The sequence below is a fragment of the Elaeis guineensis genome, chromosome 9, assembly GCF_000442705.2.
Source record: "Elaeis guineensis isolate ETL-2024a chromosome 9, EG11, whole genome shotgun sequence".
Classification (NCBI taxonomy): Eukaryota; Viridiplantae; Streptophyta; class Magnoliopsida; order Arecales; family Arecaceae; genus Elaeis; species Elaeis guineensis.
In genome coordinates this window covers 12,626,481-12,649,081 of record NC_026001.2, presented here as the reverse complement: position 1 = coordinate 12,649,081, position 22,601 = coordinate 12,626,481, and the positions used below count along the sequence as shown (strand labels likewise).

At 36.1% G+C, this 22,601-nt stretch overlaps 1 protein-coding gene across 1 annotated transcript; it reads right to left on the bottom strand.

Annotated features, from left to right (window-relative positions):
* Positions 1-584: 584 nt before the first annotated feature.
* LOC140851463 (leucine-rich repeat receptor protein kinase HPCA1-like) lies at positions 585-21,291 on the bottom strand. Its single transcript, XM_073243002.1, has 21 exons — positions 21,003-21,291; positions 20,235-20,387; positions 19,463-19,583; positions 19,294-19,365; positions 18,611-18,685; positions 18,443-18,514; positions 16,683-16,844; positions 16,517-16,591; positions 16,338-16,409; positions 16,177-16,248; positions 16,007-16,075; positions 15,634-15,708; positions 15,261-15,332; positions 14,985-15,122; positions 13,682-14,157; positions 13,430-13,585; positions 13,197-13,333; positions 4,728-4,947; positions 3,121-3,356; positions 2,481-2,953; positions 585-960 (listed from the first exon to the last, which is right to left on the bottom strand). Exons 1-21 carry the CDS (start codon positions 21,289-21,291, stop codon positions 957-959), a joined length of 3,219 nt encoding a protein of 1,072 aa, XP_073099103.1. The 3' UTR covers positions 585-956.
* Between the last annotated feature and the right edge of the window lie 1,310 nt (positions 21,292-22,601).

The window sequence follows — 22,601 nt, the reverse complement described above, 5'->3', positions numbered from 1 at the left end:
TTATAATAATATTATATAATGGCTGTTTTAACAGTTTCAGAACACTTCTGTTCCATAATAGAAACAGGTAACAGCAGGTATTTGACAAGCATGTAACTGTTATGTGCTTTATGAATCAGCTCTCTTTGTAGATTCTTGTTATTAAATTAATTACGTTAGTGTTTTATTAGTGTAGCAATAAATCAAATATTTGCTTTTTTTTTTTTGCAGTGGCTTTCAGAGATATAAGCTGTTATTTACTGTTAGAGTTTATTTTTGTCTTAAATCTTGACTTCATAATGGTTAGTTATTACTGCATGCTACTCTGCACTGTGAATGTCTAGGGGCATAGTGCAGTTGTTGATGAATAACAACATTCTTCCAGACCCCATGTCAACATGACTCCAGAATTGAGGCTCTGCCACCTTGAGAAGCAGCATGTACATGCACATACAAGCATTTGCATAAGCTGGTGGAAAGGGGCTAATATCAATTAAATTCAAAATAAAATCTAATATTTTAATAATCTCAAGTAGTAAACAAGTAAACTTCTTTTTGAAGCACAAAAGAAATTCAAGCGAACAGCAGATACAGTAAGACTTAGAAGTTGACTGACATTCTATACAAACTTCTTTATGAAGCACAAAAGTAGGACTTAGAAGTAATAAACAAGTAAACTTCTTTCTGAAGCACAAAAGAAGTTCAAGTGAACAGCAGATACAGTAAGACTTAGAAGTTGACTGACATTTTATACAAACCAGAGTACGAGAATGCACGCATACAACAAAGTCTATTATGCCAAAAAAAAAAAAAAAAAGGGATACTACAGTTAACATTGCGTCTTCAAAATAATTTGCCACTGGTTGGTTGGCTCAGTACACCAGTTGAAGCAATAAGTGAATACAGTCCACAGTGAGTGAATACAATCCACAGCACAGCATTCACAAAATATACATGGATATGATCTTGATCACTTCTCACCTGCACAAAGACCATAGAATTCATCAAAAAATATATATATATATATATATAGAAGTGTAATTTGTGCTTTTACATGTTCAACTGATTCGACCCGAATATATAAAATTTGCAGAGAAAGTAGTGCATATGTTGTTACATTGGGGGCATGCATCAATATATGCAGTTACAAGGCTGATGCCCAATGAACATTTCATCAGACCCATCTTGCATATGTATGGTCATGGTTACAGTACAAATGGCCGATACAGAGGTTTACACACACTAACCAATCACCTAGATACCTTCAATGTTTCCAAGCATTGAAGGCTAATCACGTAGTTTGAGTGAGCATTAAATGTGTCCATTTTCCTCATTTATGTTTAACGCTCATCTCCACCCAGCAGCAGAAGAAGAAGAAACAGTGGGATACGACATTCTCTCAGGTACTTGCATTTAAGATGGAAGGCTGTCAAGACAATAGCTAGAATACAGAGATAAGCGGCATATGCTAAGAATTTTGGTGGTGGAGTGCATCCAAAAGGTTTTCACTGAAGTACATTGTTGAAGAAAATCCTCAGAACACAAAACACTATAGATTGGAAAAGATATTAGGGAGGGGGTGGGAAGGGGGAGAGAGAGAGAGGGAGTAGAGATGATAAGAGCAAGGCTAAAAAGCAACATATGATAACCTATCCAAACATTCAGCTTTAGCTGCAATGAGAAGAGTACCTCCAAGTCAAACAAAATAAGGGAGAAGAAAGCCACAAATGTACATACATGCAAACATATATAGCACTAGTGTTTGCGTGTGCGTGAATACTATAAAACTACAAGCCTCCAGTCTTACACAGTTATTTGGGTCAGCTATGCACACACATAAATACATTACGTATGTGTGTTGTCTCAAATGAGAGAGAGAGAAAGAGAGGAGAATGTCATTTGGTAAAGTGAATTTTGCATAAAAACCCAATTAATCAGTTTTTTTTCTCAAGCTCTATAAACATTTAGTGATCCCCAGATGATTTTGCCCTTGTGTCTAAGTACGATATAGGTGATATGCTAATGTAAAACACCTAATACATATATGCTGAACTCCCAGTGCATGTTCAATATCCAACACACATTTGTTTAGACTACCATCCACCCTGTACTTAGGTCCAAGGGCATAATTGTTGGGGGACCTGTCAATGTGCATTGAGCTTGAAGAAAAAATGACCATTTCCTGCAAAAAAATATTATCTAAAAGTGTAAAATTCTAGGAAAACTGATATTTGCTTGCAAAATCAATAATCCAGTGGATGTTATGCAAAAGCCACTGTGCTAAAAGATTGGTAGCCCAAAGAAAGATAAAATAAACCTCTATAATTGACGAAGCGCTTGTGCCAAAAACTAAAATATTTTTAGTGCTAGACCCCAATTTTCAGAAATCAAATATGTTGTTCATCAAATGATTAAAGACAATTTGAATTTTAAGCAGATAGAAATTTTCTAATAGCCCCAATATCTGAATACTTGTTGACAAACAGCAGACAACTACTCACTTGGGTTCTAGTTCGGAAGGAGGTGCCCCACCACTGTAATCAAAGTTGCCTTCATTACTATATGGATGACGAACAGGGCTCCTGCTTGAACTGACGTAGCTTAATGAAGCTGATGCAGAGCCAGCATTTGGGTTCATACCAGCCAGCTGCATGATGTTCTCAATCTCCTTCACCACTTCACTCATTGTAGGCCGATCATTTCCCGATTCTTCCACGCATTGGATTGCCAGGTCAACATATTTCTCAAACCCACCAAGGGTTGTCCCTAACCCAATTGCAGGATCAAGAAGTTCATGAAGGCCGTAGAAATCCTTTGTCTTGTCCATCACAACCCTCACCTCTCTTACAATGTATCGCCCTCTCTCTAAAGGTTTTTTTGCAGTTATTAACTCCAGGAGTAAGACACCAAAGCTATACACATCACTCTTCTCAGTCAACTGTTGAGTCATGTAATATTCAGGATCCAAGTATCCCTGCAAAGACAAGAACAAGCATGATTTAAAAGGTAGAAGCACCATGATCAGAACACAGTCTAGCAGAACTCTCTCTCTTTCATAGAATGATGTAAGTTCTCTTCAGATCTTTCATATTTACAGATAAAAGAAATCAAATTTTTGGCAGTTTATATTAATGTACTCACCATTGTCCCCTTCACTTGAGTGGTAACATATCCTTTTCCATCAACTCCCAATGGCTTTGAGAGACCAAAATCAGAAACCTTTGCATTCAAATGACAATCCAGGAGGATGTTGCTTGATTTGATATCTCTGTGAACAATGGGAGGGTTGGCAAGCTCATGTAGATAAGCCAGACCTCTAGATGCACCAAGTGCCACTCGAAGTCTCCTTTTCCAACCTAAGCGAACGCCAGATTTCCCTGCATAAGAGAAGTCAACAAAAAGATATAAACCTATGAAGTATGGCGGTGAATTAAATCATTGATGCAGATGACTGAAGATGAAAAGCAAAATTCATTTTCAACAACAAATAGATAAAAACAATATAAATTGGTGACACAAATTATTAACATATTCGAGATATATATATATATAATGTTAAAAGGTATGGTAATTCTGTTGACAGATGTAAAGATAGGAACTAAGGTCAGGAACCAATATACCATATTTCTGTACCCAAATACAAGTAATATAAGATGACAATAAAATCTAATTATGCTTCAAGTAATACTTTAATATAATTCTAGGCAGCATGAGGATATATCCCCAGAAGGGTACACCAAAAAGACCTTAAAGATAGTAAGAGCATGCCAACCGAGTATCACGAAAGTGGTAATCTGAGGCTCTAAATGAAATTTGAGGTTCGAGGCCCAAAACAGGTCCAGATAATCCCACCTATCACTGAATATAAGAAATGTAGTCATATTTTCTATAAGAAGTTAACATAACGGATATTCAAGAACATAAGTGCCTTAGGTGTATTTATAAACACCATACAGATATGACACTTGCAGAAACTTTTCTATTATAAATATGGCAAACAAGGCAGAAGTCAATTAAGACTTGCTGCTTGCCAGACAATCAGGTTAGATTCTTTTGAAGAGACATGAACAATGGACTGATTGCTTGCTGATTCCCTTACAGCTTTCTGAAGATTTTAAATGCAATTGGTTTCTTCTCCAACTCCTTTGTAACATTTTGCAGTTACTGTTATAATGCAAAAATAACACATGCATAAAAAAAGTAATATATTATGAGAAATGTTAAAATAAGTCCCTTGTTCCATGAATTCTGTGTCCTTGCATCACAGACATGGGTCCAAGAAATCATAAACACAGCGTCAATCGAGACTCCCTGCTTGCCAGACAATCAGGCTTGATTCTTATGAAGATACATGAACAATGGACTGATTGCTTTACAGCATTCTGAAAATTTTCAATGCAATTGGTTACTTCCCTGACTCCTTGATAACATTTCGCAGTTACTGTTATAGCGCAAATAACAGTTATTCATAAAAAAGTAAAATATTACAAGAAATGTTAAAATAAGTCCCTTTTTTCCTGACTTCTGTGCCTTTTCGTTAAAAGACATGGGTCCAAGAAATCATAAAGACAGGGAAATATGATTAATTAACTAAGCCAGCATGCGATGTCCAGGCAAACTTTATCAAAGAACGACAATATCGGAAGAAATATCAAAATTCTGCTTATTTTGAAATTCAGAGTACTTATCTTTCCAGTTTTTTCAGTTAAAATGAAAAAATATATAAGAATAAGAAGTATTTGGAATACCTGATAGACTTTCTTTCAGGGTACCATTTGGAACATACTCGTAGACCAACATTTGTTCACCTTGGTCAACGCAGAAACCAACAAGAGTGACAAGATTTTTATGGTGGACCCTGGAAAGCAGCTCAATCTCAGTGTTAAATTCAAGCCCGCCTTGCATGGATCCCTGCTGAGCCCTTTTGACAGCAACCAGTTGTCCATCATTAAGTATTCCTCTGTAAACCTGGAAAGGCAAAATCACAAGTCACAAACAACACTTCATTTGTATATAGAACATGACATTTTGTATTATTATGTGAGAGCATCATTTGTAAGGCTATGTATTTCATTACCATATAATACAAACTTAGTAGTCACGAACAATCTTAAGTTGCTTTATGCTTGTCAAGTGCAAGACTTTCTGGCTGACAAGTTCTATTTTGAATCATTTTAGCAGTAGGGATGATTTTCTTTCAAATATAAAAAAAGAGAAAAGAAAAAAGAGGCTGGGATACTTGCAGTAAGCAGAACTTATGCAATTATTTTGATTACAAAATCTCTGTACTTCAATATTTACAATGGCAAGTAGCAAGAAAGTTCTGTTATGTGTACCAGATGTAGGCTGTGGTTAAACATCCATGCATCAGATCTAGGAAATGCTTCAAAACTACCTGATGCACTTCATAGCAAGAGATATATAAAGCTCACTCATGTAATATGAACTTGTTTTTAGAAGGTCTTTGGCCACATGGAAAGGATCAATGGATGACTATAATACATTCTCCGGTTATCCTTGTCACAATTTTGCAGCTTACCTCTTTTATTAGATTGGCATGAAAATTTTATTACCTCTTGCTGGTTTCTACAGGAGTCATACTTGCAGCCTCCACTTCATTTTTGTGCTCTCCTAGCATAATTAGTTGACTCTATTAAGATCCCTGCAAGCTCAATTTATGTCCCTGTTACCAGCATTTGGTGTGTGCAATTCTTGAAGTAGGTTTCATCAAGAGTTACCATGATCGTGCTATGCATACAGAGCAGAACACCTAAATTTTGCAAATTTTGCGTTTATGTGGTATTCTTGGCCTAGCTACATGCTTTCATTAATGGTTTGAGGTACAGAACTGGCAGAACCAAATAATAGTGGTAAGACACCTGTACCATTATGTTCCTTGGTCCTTGGCATTATAGTGCACTGGTACTGGTACTAGACTTTAAACCTTGCTTCATTGTTGTCTAACTAAAGCAATATTTCCACTGCCAGTTTAGATTGAAGGACTTGGTCCTCCTCACTATTTCTAGGCTCTTAAAATAGTTCATTAATTGTATTTCTTGTTGAAAGAGAAGTAAACCTATGACCTAATCACTTGTGCCTCCTCGACCAATATGATGCTCCTGACTGATCAATGAAGCTTCATTTGAAGTGTAGTTTGCAGCTTAATCCAATTAATAGTGAGCCACTTCCAGACCCTACTAGGTGTTTCAGCTTGTAAGTGGCCTTCTCTTTTTGTCCATTTGCAGTATCATTTAGCGCATGGGACAGGCTAGGCACAACCATTGTGAAAATATGAAGTGCTGTGTGATACTTGGCATTTAATATACACTTCCTTTCTGGAGCTGGTAATGAACTAGAAACAAGTGAGACCACTAGCTCTAAGCTCTAATGATCTTGCCGAGTACCTGATAAAGATTAAATTGTAGGGAGTCAGGCACAGCCAACAGGCAATGTAGGAGCAGCTCAGGAAATTAAATGGAGGGAATTAGCATTTCTAATTTCCTCAATCACTAATTAAGGTTGGCTATGATAGTAATGGCAGTAGCAGCATGTTGAAATTCGGGATTTGATACATGCATATGTGTTTCAAAACTTTATTTTCTAAACACCGCAGCGAAGAATAAGATTAAAACATTTTTAATCTAAATTATGCATGCATAAAAACATAAAACCACATAGATCTATCTTATATACTGAAATTAATATATGCTAAAATTCAGATTGTGATCAAATCACATATCTATTTCGCAATCTTTTTCTTCGAATCTGGATCTGGAAGAGAAAAGGTTCTCTCATAGCCGCACAAGTGTCCAGCCTCTATGAGTATCCACTCGGGATCAGCCTGGAACAGCCCTCCTTAATCTGAATTTTGGTTCTCCAAAATTCAGTCTGCTGAATCTGAACGAAGTTTGGATCGCGATCAATGCTTGATCTTTCTCCTTGATCTTCTTCTTTTCCTCTTCTCTAGAGTTTCTCCTTGCTTTGTGCTGCTACAAAACATCAGCAACCAGCAAATTATGAGACGCCCAACACTTTGGGCATGGAACTCCTTGGGACTCGCATCCCAAGGGATGGGCGTGTAAAACGCCCAAGAGAAGAGAAAGGGAGAGGAAGAGAGGGCGTGGGGAGAGCCTTTGGAAACTTTAAGAGAGGTCCCTTTAAATAGACACAAGGATTGAATTCTATTCAATCACATAATACAAGTCCTACTTGCATTGGATTTCTTATTAACTTAAGTTATCCAACTTACTTTAGGAGACTCTTAGGGCGCCAACAATTGGGACCCTTGCACCCATAATTAGACATCCCAAAATACACCCAAGAGACACCCCATAAGAGAACTAAAAGTCCTCTAATCAATGGATATGCCTAACTTGATCAAATCAAGATGGCACCCAAAAATAACTACCAAAGAAATTAATTAAGGACTTGCACCCTTAATTAATATGATCCATAACCTTAGACACCCAACAATTGGACTCTCATGAATCTTATTCATGTAGATTATAAGCAGATAATTAAGTTAGAATTATCTTATTAAATAAGTAATCCTAATGGAAGGAGAAATTGGGTCCAACCATATGCTAGCAAGGTTATCATGAACCCAATGGGTTTCTCTAAACTCAATTGATACTTCATAAGCTCAATTACTTATTTCAGGCCTAATCTTTTTGTTGTGTGATCCCATACATTCAATTCTATCTGGTAGTGAGATATACAATGATCTCTATCATTGTATCATTGAAACTCTTTTTAATAGATCGGAACAATTCCACTCTAACTCAGAAAGGATTGTCGATCCAGAATGATCCTAATGAGCTCTCACAATCCATCAATTATACCTAGCAGTATGTAGTGGCAATCTAGTAGAACTGAAATGAACGTCTAGATATAGTTAACGTGTGATTCAGTCCCTCTATCATGAGTCTGACTAGATGGCAGGTCATAGATAAATCGTCAAATCTCAACATCAGTCATATGATAGATTTGATTAGCTCAAGTCCAGTTGTGATTTTTATGAAAACTCTTTTCCATCAATCATACTATTATGGCCATAGATTCTTGGACTTAGCTTTTCAAATCCTATAAGACTACTCCTCTCTATCAAGGTCGATAGATCCTATCTTGATGCGCACTCCACTCCTACAGTGGATCAACTGTCGCCAACATTCACTACAAGGGCTCATTGAGACTCATGTTTATGTATCGGTAAAACTTCAGCAGTCTCACTACGAGCAGCTATACCATTTCAAGTCAAAGGATCAGTCACACAACTATAGCATCGAGACAATCACTGACGATTGAATAGAAATCCAAGTGATCTCTCGTATGATCACGCTCAGTACTAGTTATTTTCTAACAACTACCCACACTTGTCGCCTTGTGTCTCCACACAATAGACCAGAGACTCATCTATTCCGAAGAAAGCGATTTATGTACCAGTCTGTCCAAATCCATCACCATCCTCATGATGATCTTATGACCGAGAGTATTTAAGAATTAAATACATGTCTCTAATTCTCAACACTTTGAGAATATGTATCGAAATTAATTTCATGGACGATTCAAAGACACATCACATTTGAATGAAAAAGAAATTATCCTTTTATTGATCATATCAATATATTAAGTACAAAATTATGCCCTAGAATTATTACAATGTATTAATCATATTGGCTTCTAAGATATATATCTAATACAGCGGGTACACAACAATTGCTCGATCTTATTGCTTGGAAAGGGGAGGGGGTATACAAATTGTGTGGATTTGATAAGGCTATTTATCTTCTAAAAAAAAGTCCTCAAGGCTTAGCCTGTTAGTTCAACAAGCTAGTGACAGCATACAGGCTTCGAAGGGAGTCACATAAAAAAGCAGTCAGTGTTTGTTAAATACAATTTCTGTTGCATCATCATTACGTTGGTCCAAATACATCCTATTGGCAGTTAGAAGGCTGGTATAGAAGGCTGGTACAGAAGACTAGTGTTCCTAAAAAATTTCTGCATGGTGCTGTGCTATTTAAATAGTTCCATTCGAAGAATCAAAATACCAAAGTTAATCAGATGCCATAGTTTATCAAAATGGAAATATGACAGCATCCTTAAGGACAATCAAATGTTTGGAACTTGACCAGTCAAAATCATGTTGTGATTCTAATGCTGAACTTGCTAGGGATCAAGAGGACTCATCTGATGACCCAAGAGTATAATAGAAGGTTGCAAGCTTATCTATCTGATGATACAAGCATATATAGAAGGCTGTGATCACAATAAGAAAATTTATGCAGACTCTAAGGGCTTCTTACAGGGATGCAGTGATCAATAATGTGTGTTACCTTGAACAGAACAATATCTTGTTAGTGGTCTTAGCGATTAAACCACAGAATGTACAAGCATGATCTTCCTCAACCTAAATGTGTTAGTGCTTCCCTTGAGGGGAGACCGACTTTCAGGCATTACACATCATATCGCAAATCCAATAACAAAGAAGCAAGAAGCAAAGTGCAGTTGGTAGATTCAGCAGGGTTATTCAGTGCATTGCTCATATCATGGGCAAATTCATGTGGTTCAATATGCGACAACTAAGAAATTGTTCCTGGCCAAGGCTCTTGTCATTTGTGACATCAGTTTCTCAGTTTATCTTTTCCAAGTCAGACAGAAAGGATACATAAGTTCAAATTTTAAGGAGAGTGTGCCTGGCTAGCTACAGCTGTCAAATTGCAAGTAAATGGTGTAAATACATCTTAGCAATCATGCATGGGGTCAGCCATGTTTTGTAGGGTATTACATCCTGCTTATCATAAATCAAGAGCTAGCCATGTTTTATAGGGGTTTACAGTCTATTTCTCACAAATCATGAGCAACAGAAGATGGACAGATTGCTGAAGCAAAGCAGCCTATTCTTCACCCCTTTCTCTCCAATTCTTATACTTCCTAGTTTCGTTCCCTTTCGTTTTATTATTCCTGATCCTTCAGGTGCTTGGTATATCACCGGTGATGTAATCATTAGAGTGATATGATCACTGGGGTGATATGAACACTGGGATGATATGCAAATACTGAAGTGATATGTAATCATCATGTTTGATATATCACTAAAATAAAATAAAATTTCACTGTATTTGATATATCACTAAATAGTGTATAAAATATCATAAATAGCCTGATACATTAGTGCATAATAATTACTCTACAACTTGATTAAACATTCTTCATTTATAACTCTTCACAAAAACATATAGCGGTAATAATAATAATATTATTATTTATTTATTTATTTATTATTATTATAGGTATTTATTTTGATGAACCTATTAAAATGATATTACAATAATATTATATATAATCAAGCTTTACTAGGTTCAGCCAATTTTGACCATCAATATCAGGGTTGCCCATTAGAAATGATTTAGCCCATCAAAATAAATTGACAAAAAGAAAAGCATGAAAGATTTAGCATGATCTATCCATACCAATTAACCATATTTATATATAGAAATAAAATAGATATCTAATAAATAAACAAAAGATATCCATATCATTTAACTAAACTTGTCAATAAAAAATAAAAAATATATCTAGTAGATAGGCATCTATAGAAAAAAATAAGGAGAATTTTTATTTTCCTCTCAATTTACTGACCAAGGATGTTTTTGTCCCAAAATAATTTCAGCACATCACCAGTACCTGATGATATGCTATCACCTGGGGTATGACTGGTGATAGCATCACTATATTGTGCAGTGATGCTATCACCATATTTATCACTGGATCTTTTATCACTGGATGGGATTTTACAATACCAAACAAGGTGATCACATCACCTAACTCACATCACTGAGGTGATGTGAAATATCACCCCTACCAAATAGCACCTCAAAGTATGTAAGCCAGGGTCATAACAGTTGTCTAATTTATTTTTTTTTCATTTCTCATATGATTTACGCAAGCTGTGCAAATTCACAGCACTCAAAGATTTTGCATCCTAACCATGCGATATATAGGTATAATTTGTGATAACCTATACCAGCCGCACGAATCGTAAAGAAGCAAAAAAAATGAAAAAAAAATAAAAAAATGAAGCCTCCTAATGGGAGTCTTCTTCCTCACCAAATCTGACTTGAATTAAACTCCTAAGGCTGCCAAAAATCCTAAGAAATCCTTTATAAATCCCCTCTCCCCTTTCAAGACACTTCACGATGAAGACCGGCACTCCTCTCTCTCTTTCCCTTCTTTCTAGCATTTGGCATCATCGCCGACCACCGATCTTGTTGAAAAATCATAAAGAAAGAATCATCTATTTTTTTGGCATTTTTTTTTACTTTTTTCGACCACCAGCATCACCGTCCTTTGAAGTCGAGCCCTAAACTGAGTACCTGGCCTCCCCACAACCCTTTATGGCAAGTCTACAACTGCCAGCAAATAGCTGATGGCCAAAAATGAAGAGAAGCCCAAAATCCCCTATTTTTGGGTCTTTTCCTGTGATTTTCCTCCAGCTAATTCTCGTCGTCAGCTGTCCTTGCCCCATCACTATTGGCTGCCTACTACCGGACCTCCGATTGTGCCGTTGCACCCCGCAGGAGCACCAGCCACCACCCTCCCAACATTCTCTCCTGTTCAACCAAAGAAAGAAAGAAGAAGAAGAAAGAAAAAAAAAGAAAAGAAAGGAGAGCGAAAATATCTCTCATTTGATTCTCTCTAGAGTTTCTCTCTCTGTTCCCTCTTTCTCTCTTTATTTGATCCACGAACCTAATATAAACTTGAGATGATCTATTCAAAAAGATCTGAAATTACTTCGATATCCGTGCAATATATTGGATTCCAATTCGATTGTTATCAGATATTTATAGAATCTAGTCACTATTAATCTCTATTGAGTCACCATGATGTGACCTCTAATGATTGATCATAGATTCCTCTTTTGAGAGATACAAAGATTCTCTCTCCACTTTGTCTCTCTATTTTCTCTCTATTCACCTACTTTCTCACTTTAAGAAGACCTATAGATCTTGTATCGAGTCATGCCTTCCTTTTTTAGGGACCTGCCCCGATAAGAAGATCTTAAATCACTTTGGTGCCCAGATGGTCTATTAGACCGATTATCTGGTTAATAGCTTCTTTTTATTATTATTTAATTAATCAAAAAAATTAATTATAATTTAATATTTTAAATAAGATTAGCTGATTCTTCTAATGAAGTCTGAAGATCTAGGGTAAGTGGATCTAATGCTCCTTATTTATTTTTAAATTTTTATGTTTTTTATACATATGACCTTTTGAAAATTAATATTTTATTTTAAAAATTGATTTCATGAATATTTTTATGAAAAAAACTTGTTTATGAAGTACAAATTGGATTATATGATTTAGTGTTTTCCCATCTATATATGTATATGTTCTAATGTTCTAAAGAAATATATAAATATTTTGAAGACCCTCAGATTGATATGACAGCCTCACAAAAGTGGAATCAATCAACAAATGTCCCTATACCAATGGGTATAAAGTTGGTAACAAATATGAATTATGATATCTTGTTGATTACAATAATAGTTTTGTCATGGGTATAAAGTGATCATATCATAAATATCTGTGAATGAGATTTTAAAATAAGATATGAATATATGACAAGAATAACTTATGAAGCATCATGTTTACGAAATACTCATGAATGAAATGCTCATGATTTATGTATGCATTACTAATTATATAACTTATTTTATTATATGTCCTATAAAAAACTTTAATTTGTATTATTTATTATTTTTTCAATATTGTATTACATAGAAAAACGTATCCTTGATCTAGTAAAGAAGCATAGGTTTTGCTTACTGAGCTGGTGTAGCTCATACCTCTTTATTTTTCTCTTTATTTTATAAAGGAATAAGGTTAGGCACAACGAAGGATCCAGATATAGGGGTTCACGTAGTTTATTAGATAATCATAGACTTGTAGTTAACTATTAATGAATTTTGAGATATGGATTTGGTATTTGATTTTGGATTTAAATGCTTTGAACCAATCTTAATTTAATTAATTCATCATGAATTTTTTTTTTATATTTAATTTGTATTGGATTTCAATTAATTATGATTGATAGGTTTCGTGTTATTGAAGATGGTATCTCTCGATAGCATGATCGTGTTATATCCGAATTTGGGGTATGGCATAATTAGTATCAATAACAATTAAAATATACCTGCAAAAGAAGAAGGGAGTACCTTTCCGTAACTACCATTTCCAATGTCATTGGCTTCTGAAAAGTCATTGGTGCACTTCCTTAGTTCCTCGAAAGAAAACATTCTTGGAACTTTTAAAAGTGGAATACTACCGCTGCTTTTAGTGCGATCAAGAGATGCTATACATGAAAAGCATATCTATCAATTGACGATGCCGATAAAATGCATGTAAGCAGAGAAGGCTTAAAATCCAGACTGAGTTTTTGACATCTCACCAATAGATTGGCTTTTCTTTTCAACCTTTCTAGTTTTTCTCCAGTGTCTAATAGCAAAAACAACAAAACCAGTCAATAGAAAAGCAAGAGCTGCTCCACCAACTGATGCACCAATAGTCACAGGCAGGTGATTTGATTTTACACTTGATGCCACAACTGGATAATACACAATTGCATGGCAAAACAAAATAAAAAGGCCCATCAGATATGCTTTAGAGAAGCTGAATAAAGGATTAGGTCTAGATAGATTACCATGGGCAGCAGCATAATCTTGTGCTATGAAATAGTAAGGCCCAAACATGGATGGAGGATTGAAGGTCTGGTTGCTGAAAAAAGAACCAAGTGTAGAAACATCTATTTCATTGAAACGATCTTTGCCACCTGGGAAGACTTGCACACTGATTTCCAGATTGCTATCAGAATCTACAAAAGGATTCTGAAGAGACACTGAGTCCACAAGGAGCCTCTCCGGTAATGAACTTTGGAGAGCATCATCTAAGGTTTGATAAATAGTGTCATTCCCAAGGTTTGAAAAGGAATAAGCCCTAAAACATAGAGTGCCAGTATATGGGTATGCACAATGACAAGTGGGACTGAGACTCTCATTGGATGGACAAGGAATAGGAATGCAGTTCTGTGGAGTTGAATATGGAGGAGCAGATTGTTCTGAAGTTTTGCAGTATTGGAGATTGGTTCCTCCTCGATTGCAAATTGGATTACCCACAAGCCTGCAAATAACTCATTATAAGAATGCAAAGTCGGTAGGTTATGACATAACAATTGTAGCATTGCATGAAAAATTGCAAACTGTTATTTTTTCTCAAGAAGTGATTTCTTAAGCACAATCATCTCCTTCGTGCCTCCAGCTTACACGCACATGTATATGTGCATGTATATTGTATATGATATAAAATGGTACTAATGCATGCAAACTATAATTCATTTTCCCACTAAATGTAAGAGGGGAATCCTTTCTTGAGTATGATTTCTCTTTTCATCTACGGGAACTCTTGTTGCTAGAAAATTGATCGAAGGATATCGTCAAATTTGGACTTGTGTATCCTTTTCTGCTTCATCTTAGTTTCATTTTTCTTCCCTTGTACCTCTTCAGGTTTTCTTTCCTTTTGTACGTATACTCACTTAAAATTAATTAAATTGAGTGGGGGGAAGTATGTTACTTCCTCCATGTTTCATTAAAAAAAAAGAAAGATTATCTCTTCCGTACTTCTAGTATTTCCTGCAATGATCTGGGGAAAGAAATAAAACAATTACTTTCAAATGTTTTACTCTCTCTTACACACATAAATACAAATACATGTATAGGTGTGTGTATATGATATAAGATTATACCCAATGCGTGCATACTATATAATCCTTCCCCCCACCACCACAAAATGTAAGGGGAAATAATCCTTTTCTTAAGCATGATTATCTCTTTTATTCTTCTAATATTCCCCACAATGGGAAGAGATCCCAAAAAGAAAAGGAATAAATTTATCTTCAGATCTTCTACTCACTTAGGCACATACCAGAAAAGAATTCTGCAGTGCCTTACATTATTTGCTTTGTGAATCCTGCTCCACCTAATGTGATCTGAGTGATATCATTGTCCCGCAGATCAATAAGGTTAAGTGAGCTGCTGTAGTCTGTGCCAATGTCTAGAGTTCCATTGAATCGGTTTCCCCTCAGCTTCCTGCATCAACAAGGTCATCAGCTTATTATGTACAGATGTAGGTCATCTACAAAATTTGGGTAAAACTTTGATATTTCATATATTTGTACCCATGAGAGAGAGAGAGGGAGAGAGCAATTCTAACCAAGAAATACTCACGCAGTCTGTAATGGTGGAAAGCTGAATAGAGCCGCTGGAAGCTGCCCTTCAATTTGTAAGGATTCCAAGAATCTGCAGTTAAGAAGGATTGGAAGATTCATGAAAAAGCTATGTATTAAGTGACCTTCAGTCTGCAGGTAATTCTACTATCCCTAATTTTGCAACACATTGCTCTTTGTAAGTTTCTAAAGAAGAATGGGTGTATTTTTTTCAGAATGCAGGCAAAATTTTTCATTCAACATGCACATATGAAAGATGCAAACATTCATGCATGCATAACACATCCATCCTTCCATTCATGTATGCATGATCACATGATTGCACAAATGTATGCGCACATACCATCTACCTATATATTTATGTATCTACTTACAATGATGTCAGGGATGGCAAGGTTGAGAACCAACGTGGAACATCTGATACATCAAAGGAGTTGTTGCTCATGTCCCTGTATAGATCATTGACTGATTAGCTGACAACTAATAGAATCATAAGTTCATAACAGTCTAACACATAGTAGAGATGACCAATAGATAACAAATGGTCTCCAAAACTGAAATGTGCTTGCACATGACATTTAGACATTAAGAACAGACTTCAGACCATAAAATAAATTTCAAGTTGGATCCATGGTTTCTATTTTCAGTTGTTCTAAAGCTCCCAATAGCAAGAGGGAGATCTCATTATTCTTGATCCTCAAAAATTATAACTTTGGGAAAATTCATCCAATACTATTATTTACTTACACAAAGCTGAGCGCATTCAAGCCAGATAAGCTTGGCAAGGGACCAGTCAACTGGTTATTTGCTAGATGCCTGGAATGAAAGATGATCATCTTCAGAAAGCACTAACTAGAAATTGGACGTGCATATAAACACCATAATTCTATATAGCATAGGCCAAATAATTAACTCACAGTTCTGCAAGTTGGGTGAGGTTGTTAATGTTTGAAGGAACAGGACCACTTAATGAATTACTGTCCAGGCGGCTGTCCAAATATTAAACAATCAATGTTAGAAGCTTAGTGAATTCATATTTGTGTTTGTCTTCGTTCAATAATGCATGTGAAGTACTTACAGAATCTCTAGCTGACTTGCAAGTCCCAGAGTAGGTGGGATGCTTCCCATAAGATTATTGTTATCAAAAAGCCTAAGCAACAAAATGAGTTATTGAAACTTCGACTGTGCAAGAATTTCTTTTTACAACCTTTTAATATCTAAAAACTTACATACTTCAGAGAAGGTTCATAAGCTTACACATGTATCAGTCGCATGTCTGAGTGAAAAAGTTGACTTGGAATGGCACCAGAGAGCTGGTTCGCTCCAAAATGGCTGCAGTTCATATAAATGTAAATTATCCAAAATGCTAAACGATGGTAAAGAATAACTTGCTGACATCAAGGTTAGAGAAGATGGAACTTACAAGTGCTTGCAATGGGTCAACAAATCGAGACCAGGTTTATTGCCATCAGAGACTGGTATTGTTCCAGTAAGCTTGTTGTCAGCCAAGTCAAGCCAATAAAGTTTTGACAAGTTACCGAGGGTTTCGGGTATGGTTCCAGTAAAGCTATTAGAATTTAAAGCTCTGTAGACATCAATGGAAGATATTTGTCGAGTAACCAATTGAACCCAAAAGCTTAAATTGATAGGGGAAGGGATAGATGAATCAGAAATAGACAAGAACAAAAATAAAAAGATAAATGGGGACAATTAAATAAATAATGGAATTCCAGCACAACTGAGCTTTGTTACCATGTTGAGTAACCAATTGACCCCAAAAGCTTAAGCTGATAGGGAAAGGGTCAATCATGTATATCAAGCTTAACATATCTAACAGAAACAACGTAACATAAAGAGTGAATATCTTGCAAGATAAGAAGTTCCTTTTGGGCTAAAATAATGTAGTGACTATTTTGTAAGTTAAAAAAAAAAAAAAAAAAAAGAATTTCCACTTGACAATTCTTTCTTTAAAAACTTAATTATCTCAGGTATGTAATCTCATTCTGTGTTTTATTGGGAGAGGAAATATTAGGAGGTTGAAATTTCTAATGTCTCATTAACTAAGGACTTCAAAAAAATTGCAAAGTCCAGTAGATATGAGGTTCATACAATAGAATATTGTCCTACATTGCAAAGTTAATATATCTACTCTTACAAAGTCAAAAGCACAACTTGGAAATATGTGCTTCAGTTTCAGATGTACGTGGCAAGATACATATAATAATGGTTTTATATGGTCTGCGAATATGGAAGGCTTGTCTTATACACATATTCATGGAATTGTTTGCTCATGATACATGAAAAGTAGAGATCTTTTGTTCTTTTTTGCCCTAAGCCACAATCTTTTCAGAAACTCACTGTAAAATAACTAATTTACTTCCTATCCATTTAAATTAAGATAGTCACTTCTAAAATGTCTTAATTTGAGATATTATTGAGTTTCTGTGTAAGAACTTAGAAGAAAGGAAGAAAATCATTGGTTGGAGAATAGGTATTCTCTTTTCACCTCTCTTAAGATTTTTGGCAGTAATCTGATGTTAACTTATAAAATCATTTTTGTTCATGTTAATTCGTCCACTACTTGGTGCAAGATTAGCACAGTTGCATACTTGCACTAGACAAGCACCGTGGTTTTCTATGTGTCCTGATACTGATGAAGAAATTCTTGACAACAAAAATTATTGCCTGCATATCCGAATATATATTTATCCTAAAGAAATTTTCTAAGGTCACAATTTTTGATCATCTCATTCTAATTTTTTTTTTTTAATTTGTTTTCAGATCTCTTAAAATACAAACCTCACTTCTAAAAAGTCTCGAAAGGAAAATTCTCCAAAGTTCTGCTATAGCAGAAGCAGAAAATCTTGGTTGAAGACTTGAAGTACCCATTTCCACAAAATATTCTTGTTTCACCTTAATATAAGAATTTTGGCAATTATGTATGTAACACTAACATCATAAAGAATTTTTTCCTTTATCTATCTTTGCCTATGGTTCAATAGAAAATTGGCATGGTTACAATATGGATAAGCTTCTTTTTTTTCTTTTTTTTTTTGATCCTGAAATTAATGCAGAAAATCTTGGAAAATAACCATAATAATAATTGATGCAAATATCGTCAATTCCATATTCAGTAGACCAACAAAGAAAATGACCAAATCTTGATGGAGCTCCGGATCTTACAAAAAGACCAGCCTTGGTAGATTGCCTATTTCACGAGGTATTTCACCGGAAAAGCTGCAATCTACAAGAACCCTAAAAGGGAAACAAAATAAAGAATGTCAGTTGTAGCATTTCAGCCGGCAAGGATACTCATAGCTGCACCAACCTAGATCATCTAACATAGCTTACAGGTTTATAAGTTTACTTAAACTCCCAATTGATGCTGGAATCCCCCCAGTTAGACCCTTGTTGTAAGACAGATCCCTGCATGGGTTAGTTGATCATAAATAGTGTAGTATATGAAGAATTATTAGTAAAAATATACGAGTCACTAAATCCAGCTGAGAGAGAGAAGTATCAGATCAACCATTGTTTTCAAAAACTGCAAGCAGCAACGAGCAGCTACAGTGTCCCAGCACCTAGGCAGGTGCCTAGAGGTCACGGCAGCGCGAAAAATGAAATATTATTAAAAAAAAAAAACTAACAAATATTGGGAGAAACCTAAAAGAATAATTATCAACCAATAAATGAAATATAATATATCCAAAAATATGTAGTAATTCAATCATAAATATTGACTTGGCAACGTCCAATACTCATTTATGAATCAATCTCACACTCTATTCTCAAAAATGATGTAAAATTTTGAGGCAAAAACCCTGGCAGGGCCTTCTAGGCAACCATCTTTAGAAAGAGTGCATTCAACAAATTATGAGTGGGATAATCTTGAATTTGGAGTGTAACCCTGTTTCACACCTCTACAACTAAATAGAAACAATAAACATGGAAAGTAAAATATCCTTTCAAGTCGATATAAAGTTCCATCAAGTCCTTAATGCAAGAGGTTGATCACCACATATTAGAGAACTTACAAAGCTCGCAGTTCATTTAAAGACTGAATGTCTCCAGAAAGTGTCCCAATCAGTCCCAAGCTTGAGAGTGTTCTGAAAAACATGTATCATGATAAAATGTTTATAGGATATACAGCAACACCTATAGATAAGCTCATAACACTTGTAGAGAATCAGGCAACACCCTTACATCGCAATGACATGTGAATTGTTGCAGCTGATTCCGACCCAATTGTCGCCACAAGGGTCTGAACCGATCCAGTTGGATGGTGGGTTCTCCCACGAACTGGCAAGGGAAATTAGCGCATCAGCTGTGCAGGACAAAAAAAGATTCATCAGACTCAGAGACCTATGTTCCATTATGATTTCACACAAAAGCAATGTACACTGGACTAACCCTGTCATTTTCATTATATTTCAAAAGAAAACACACCAATTGCTGCCACAAATTTTTGGACATGTTCATCTTTGATACAGAATAGAGTCTATCTGGATTATATAGTGCTAAAATTGGTACAGTGACAATTAGAACAGAATTGCATATCCTGCCTTCCTAACTGGTAAGAAAGATTTAATCCTGTCAATCTTTGCCTGGCCTACTAAGTATGTCATGGGAAAGAATTCGAATGCTTACGAGCACAGAATTATCCCCAAGTCAGAAGCATCTCATTGGTATCCCTGAAGCAGCCCTTCTTAGCAAAAAACTAACAAACAGAACCCACAAGCCCCATCCTGAGTTGATCACAGGATGTGCTATCAGTTGTTACTACAGAAATAAACCTGGTTTTTCCATCTGATTTCCTTGTCTTTTTTTTTTTTGGTTCTGAGAAATCCATGAACATGCAAGGGCCCATTCACACACAAATGGAATGCCAAAAGGTTCTCATTGTCAATCCAAATGAGAAAAAGATTAAGCAGGAACAATATTAACAGTGAGAAACTGAGAATGAATTCATACATACCATCCTGCGGGTCTGTTTCTGCTGATACGACCAACACTTGACGGAGAAGAACAAGCAAGAAAACCCAACATCCTGGATTCATTAATCTCATACTCCAGTTAATGCACTCATTGAGAGGTAGCAGGTCCATCTTCATGATGATCATCCCATGTCCTGCCACAATGCCCACAGCACCAGGTTAAGCCGAAAACTTGATGTAAACTAGATTGTGTGGATTGCTAGGGCTAGAAACAAGGAGAGCTTGCCTTCTCCCTCTCTATATCTCACAGTAAGAAAATATATAGACTCCCATTACTGATATATTTCCAGAGAACCAGAGAATGCCACTACACAACCTGTTCAACTTGCCACCACCTTTGTGATAATCTTTGGTATTAAAGTATATGATAATTGAGCCATCCTTTTCTTCTTGAAGTAAAAGCCATTTCTTTTCTTTTCTTTTCTTTTTTTTTTTTTTGTGCCTGGCTCAATCAAATGCAGAAGCCTTAAGAGAGAGGGTCTCCAAGTTTGTTGACCTAGTCAAGATACAGAAATAAGTTGGATTAGAAAATCACAGTAGGGAAGTAAACTTGGGCTATATGGAGCAGCTTCACCCCATCCCTTTAGATGGCACCCACAAAGTGCCGCAAGTATTGCTTGAGGAGAGTACTAATTTTTTCAATCTGACTGCCAGTCTAGGATGGAGACTGGTGGAGTAGGAGACTGGTGGACAGTATTCAATTGTCACGTCCAACTCATCCCAACTCTCTAAGAAAGATTCAAACATACGTGCATAAAACATAGTACATGACTGACACAGGACTATTATATAGCAGTTTGAATAGTTCAGCATTCTAGTCTTTCTCAACTTGATTTGTTTATTGCCACCACCACCATCATCACCAACTGAGATCAGCTCACTCCAAGAGAGACCTGGCCTCATTGGCCAGAATGTTTGATGACAAACACATTTATCTCGTGCTATGGTGGTGCAACCACAGAGTACACGTGGCAAAACTTCCCATCTCCCAGTTGAACGATTCACTCCAAGGCAATCCACGGATTGGTCGCTGATCATAACCAATGAATAGGCAAGGATTAAAAGCCTTCATGAGCATTGAAACTCAACAGTTCATTGATATTTTTTAGAGGAAATAAATCTGATTCTAACGGAAATGACAGTATCTTTATTTCTTCGGTTGACATCACGGCTCAGAGGCAGAGAAGAATGGGACCAAATGATGGAAAAAAATATATATTTTTTGACTCCTTCAAATACCAGCGCATGATTCCTAGCCTCATCAAATTATTTTATGGAGGTAATTTAAGCACAAGTTGAAGCAGTGATGACTTCCAAAATCCCAGATGGGAACTTCCTGCAACCATGTGTCCCAGATACAATATAATAGGCTACGTCGCAGAAAAATAAATAGCAAAAGATCCTGGCCTTGATCTCTGAGCTCGAAAGCTCAAGTAGTTCCAGCCCACTGGCGGTGCCGGCAATATCTATGTCCAGAATTATTCCATGGTCCTGCGTTATCGGACACACCTTAGGTATAGGTTGGGTGACAACACTTTTTTCTTGTACAAACACAGCAAATGGAAGACAAAAAAAAATAATTCCAAAATAATGCCTCATTTCTGCTGATTTTGTGCCCACTTAGAGAGGAAAAGCAAAGCCCCTCTGACAACAGAGAGAAGATATGTATTTAGCGCTTAATCCACGTAGGCAAACTTGAGCATGAATCGCTGCCATTGAGGCACAAGAAGTAAAATTGACACCCTCTTTTGGCATGAAAAATGGCACCTTTTTGAGCAACGTTACCGTTAGCAAAACACAAAAGAGGCTTTGAGACACATAAAACACTAAAGTTTCTATTCCATATCTCAAACTATAGAGCATTTCAACTACTGCATCCTAACAGACAAAAGGAAGAAAGGTGACAACAGAATTACAGAAGTCTAGCACAGAGTGGAACCAAATATTCCTTTTTTTTTTTATACTCAAAATAGTTAACAAAATGGAGTAAAGGTGCCCCTCCATAGAAACATAACAGGATGCAGCAGGAAAATAATGTGCTGGTGATCAGTAATCAAAAAGCCAAGATTCCCATCATAAGGTTAGAGAGTTCCAACATTTACAATCAATTATCATCATGGAAAAAATATACAACTGCAAGGGGTTAAAATAAAAATACACACAAATTAGAACATGATAAGCAAGGGGTTGGTCGATATGCCATATGGTTAGATATGGATCATGTTTGGTAAAATGTAGACATCACATTGCACCAGACTGAAGATACCAACTTCCCAAGGTCCACACTGCCATATGGTTAGGTATGAGCTTGTTCCTCAACACTCATGCAATAACCTTTACAGCTTCAA

What these genes read in the sequence shown, in the direction of transcription:
- LOC140851463 (XM_073243002.1), bottom strand. Translation starts at nt 21,291, where the DNA reads ATGATCAGCGACCAATCCGTGGATTGCCTTGGAGTGAATCGTTCAACT. An exon ending in ATGTACTATGTTTTATGCAC is followed by an intron (nt 20,388 to 21,002) that starts GTATGTTTGAAT and finishes GCATTGTGGCAG; the next exon opens with GACATGGGATGATCATCATG. An exon ending in AGATTATGCTGCTGCCCATG is followed by an intron (nt 13,586 to 13,681) that starts GTAATCTATCTA and finishes TGTATTATCCAG; the next exon opens with TTGTGGCATCAAGTGTAAAA.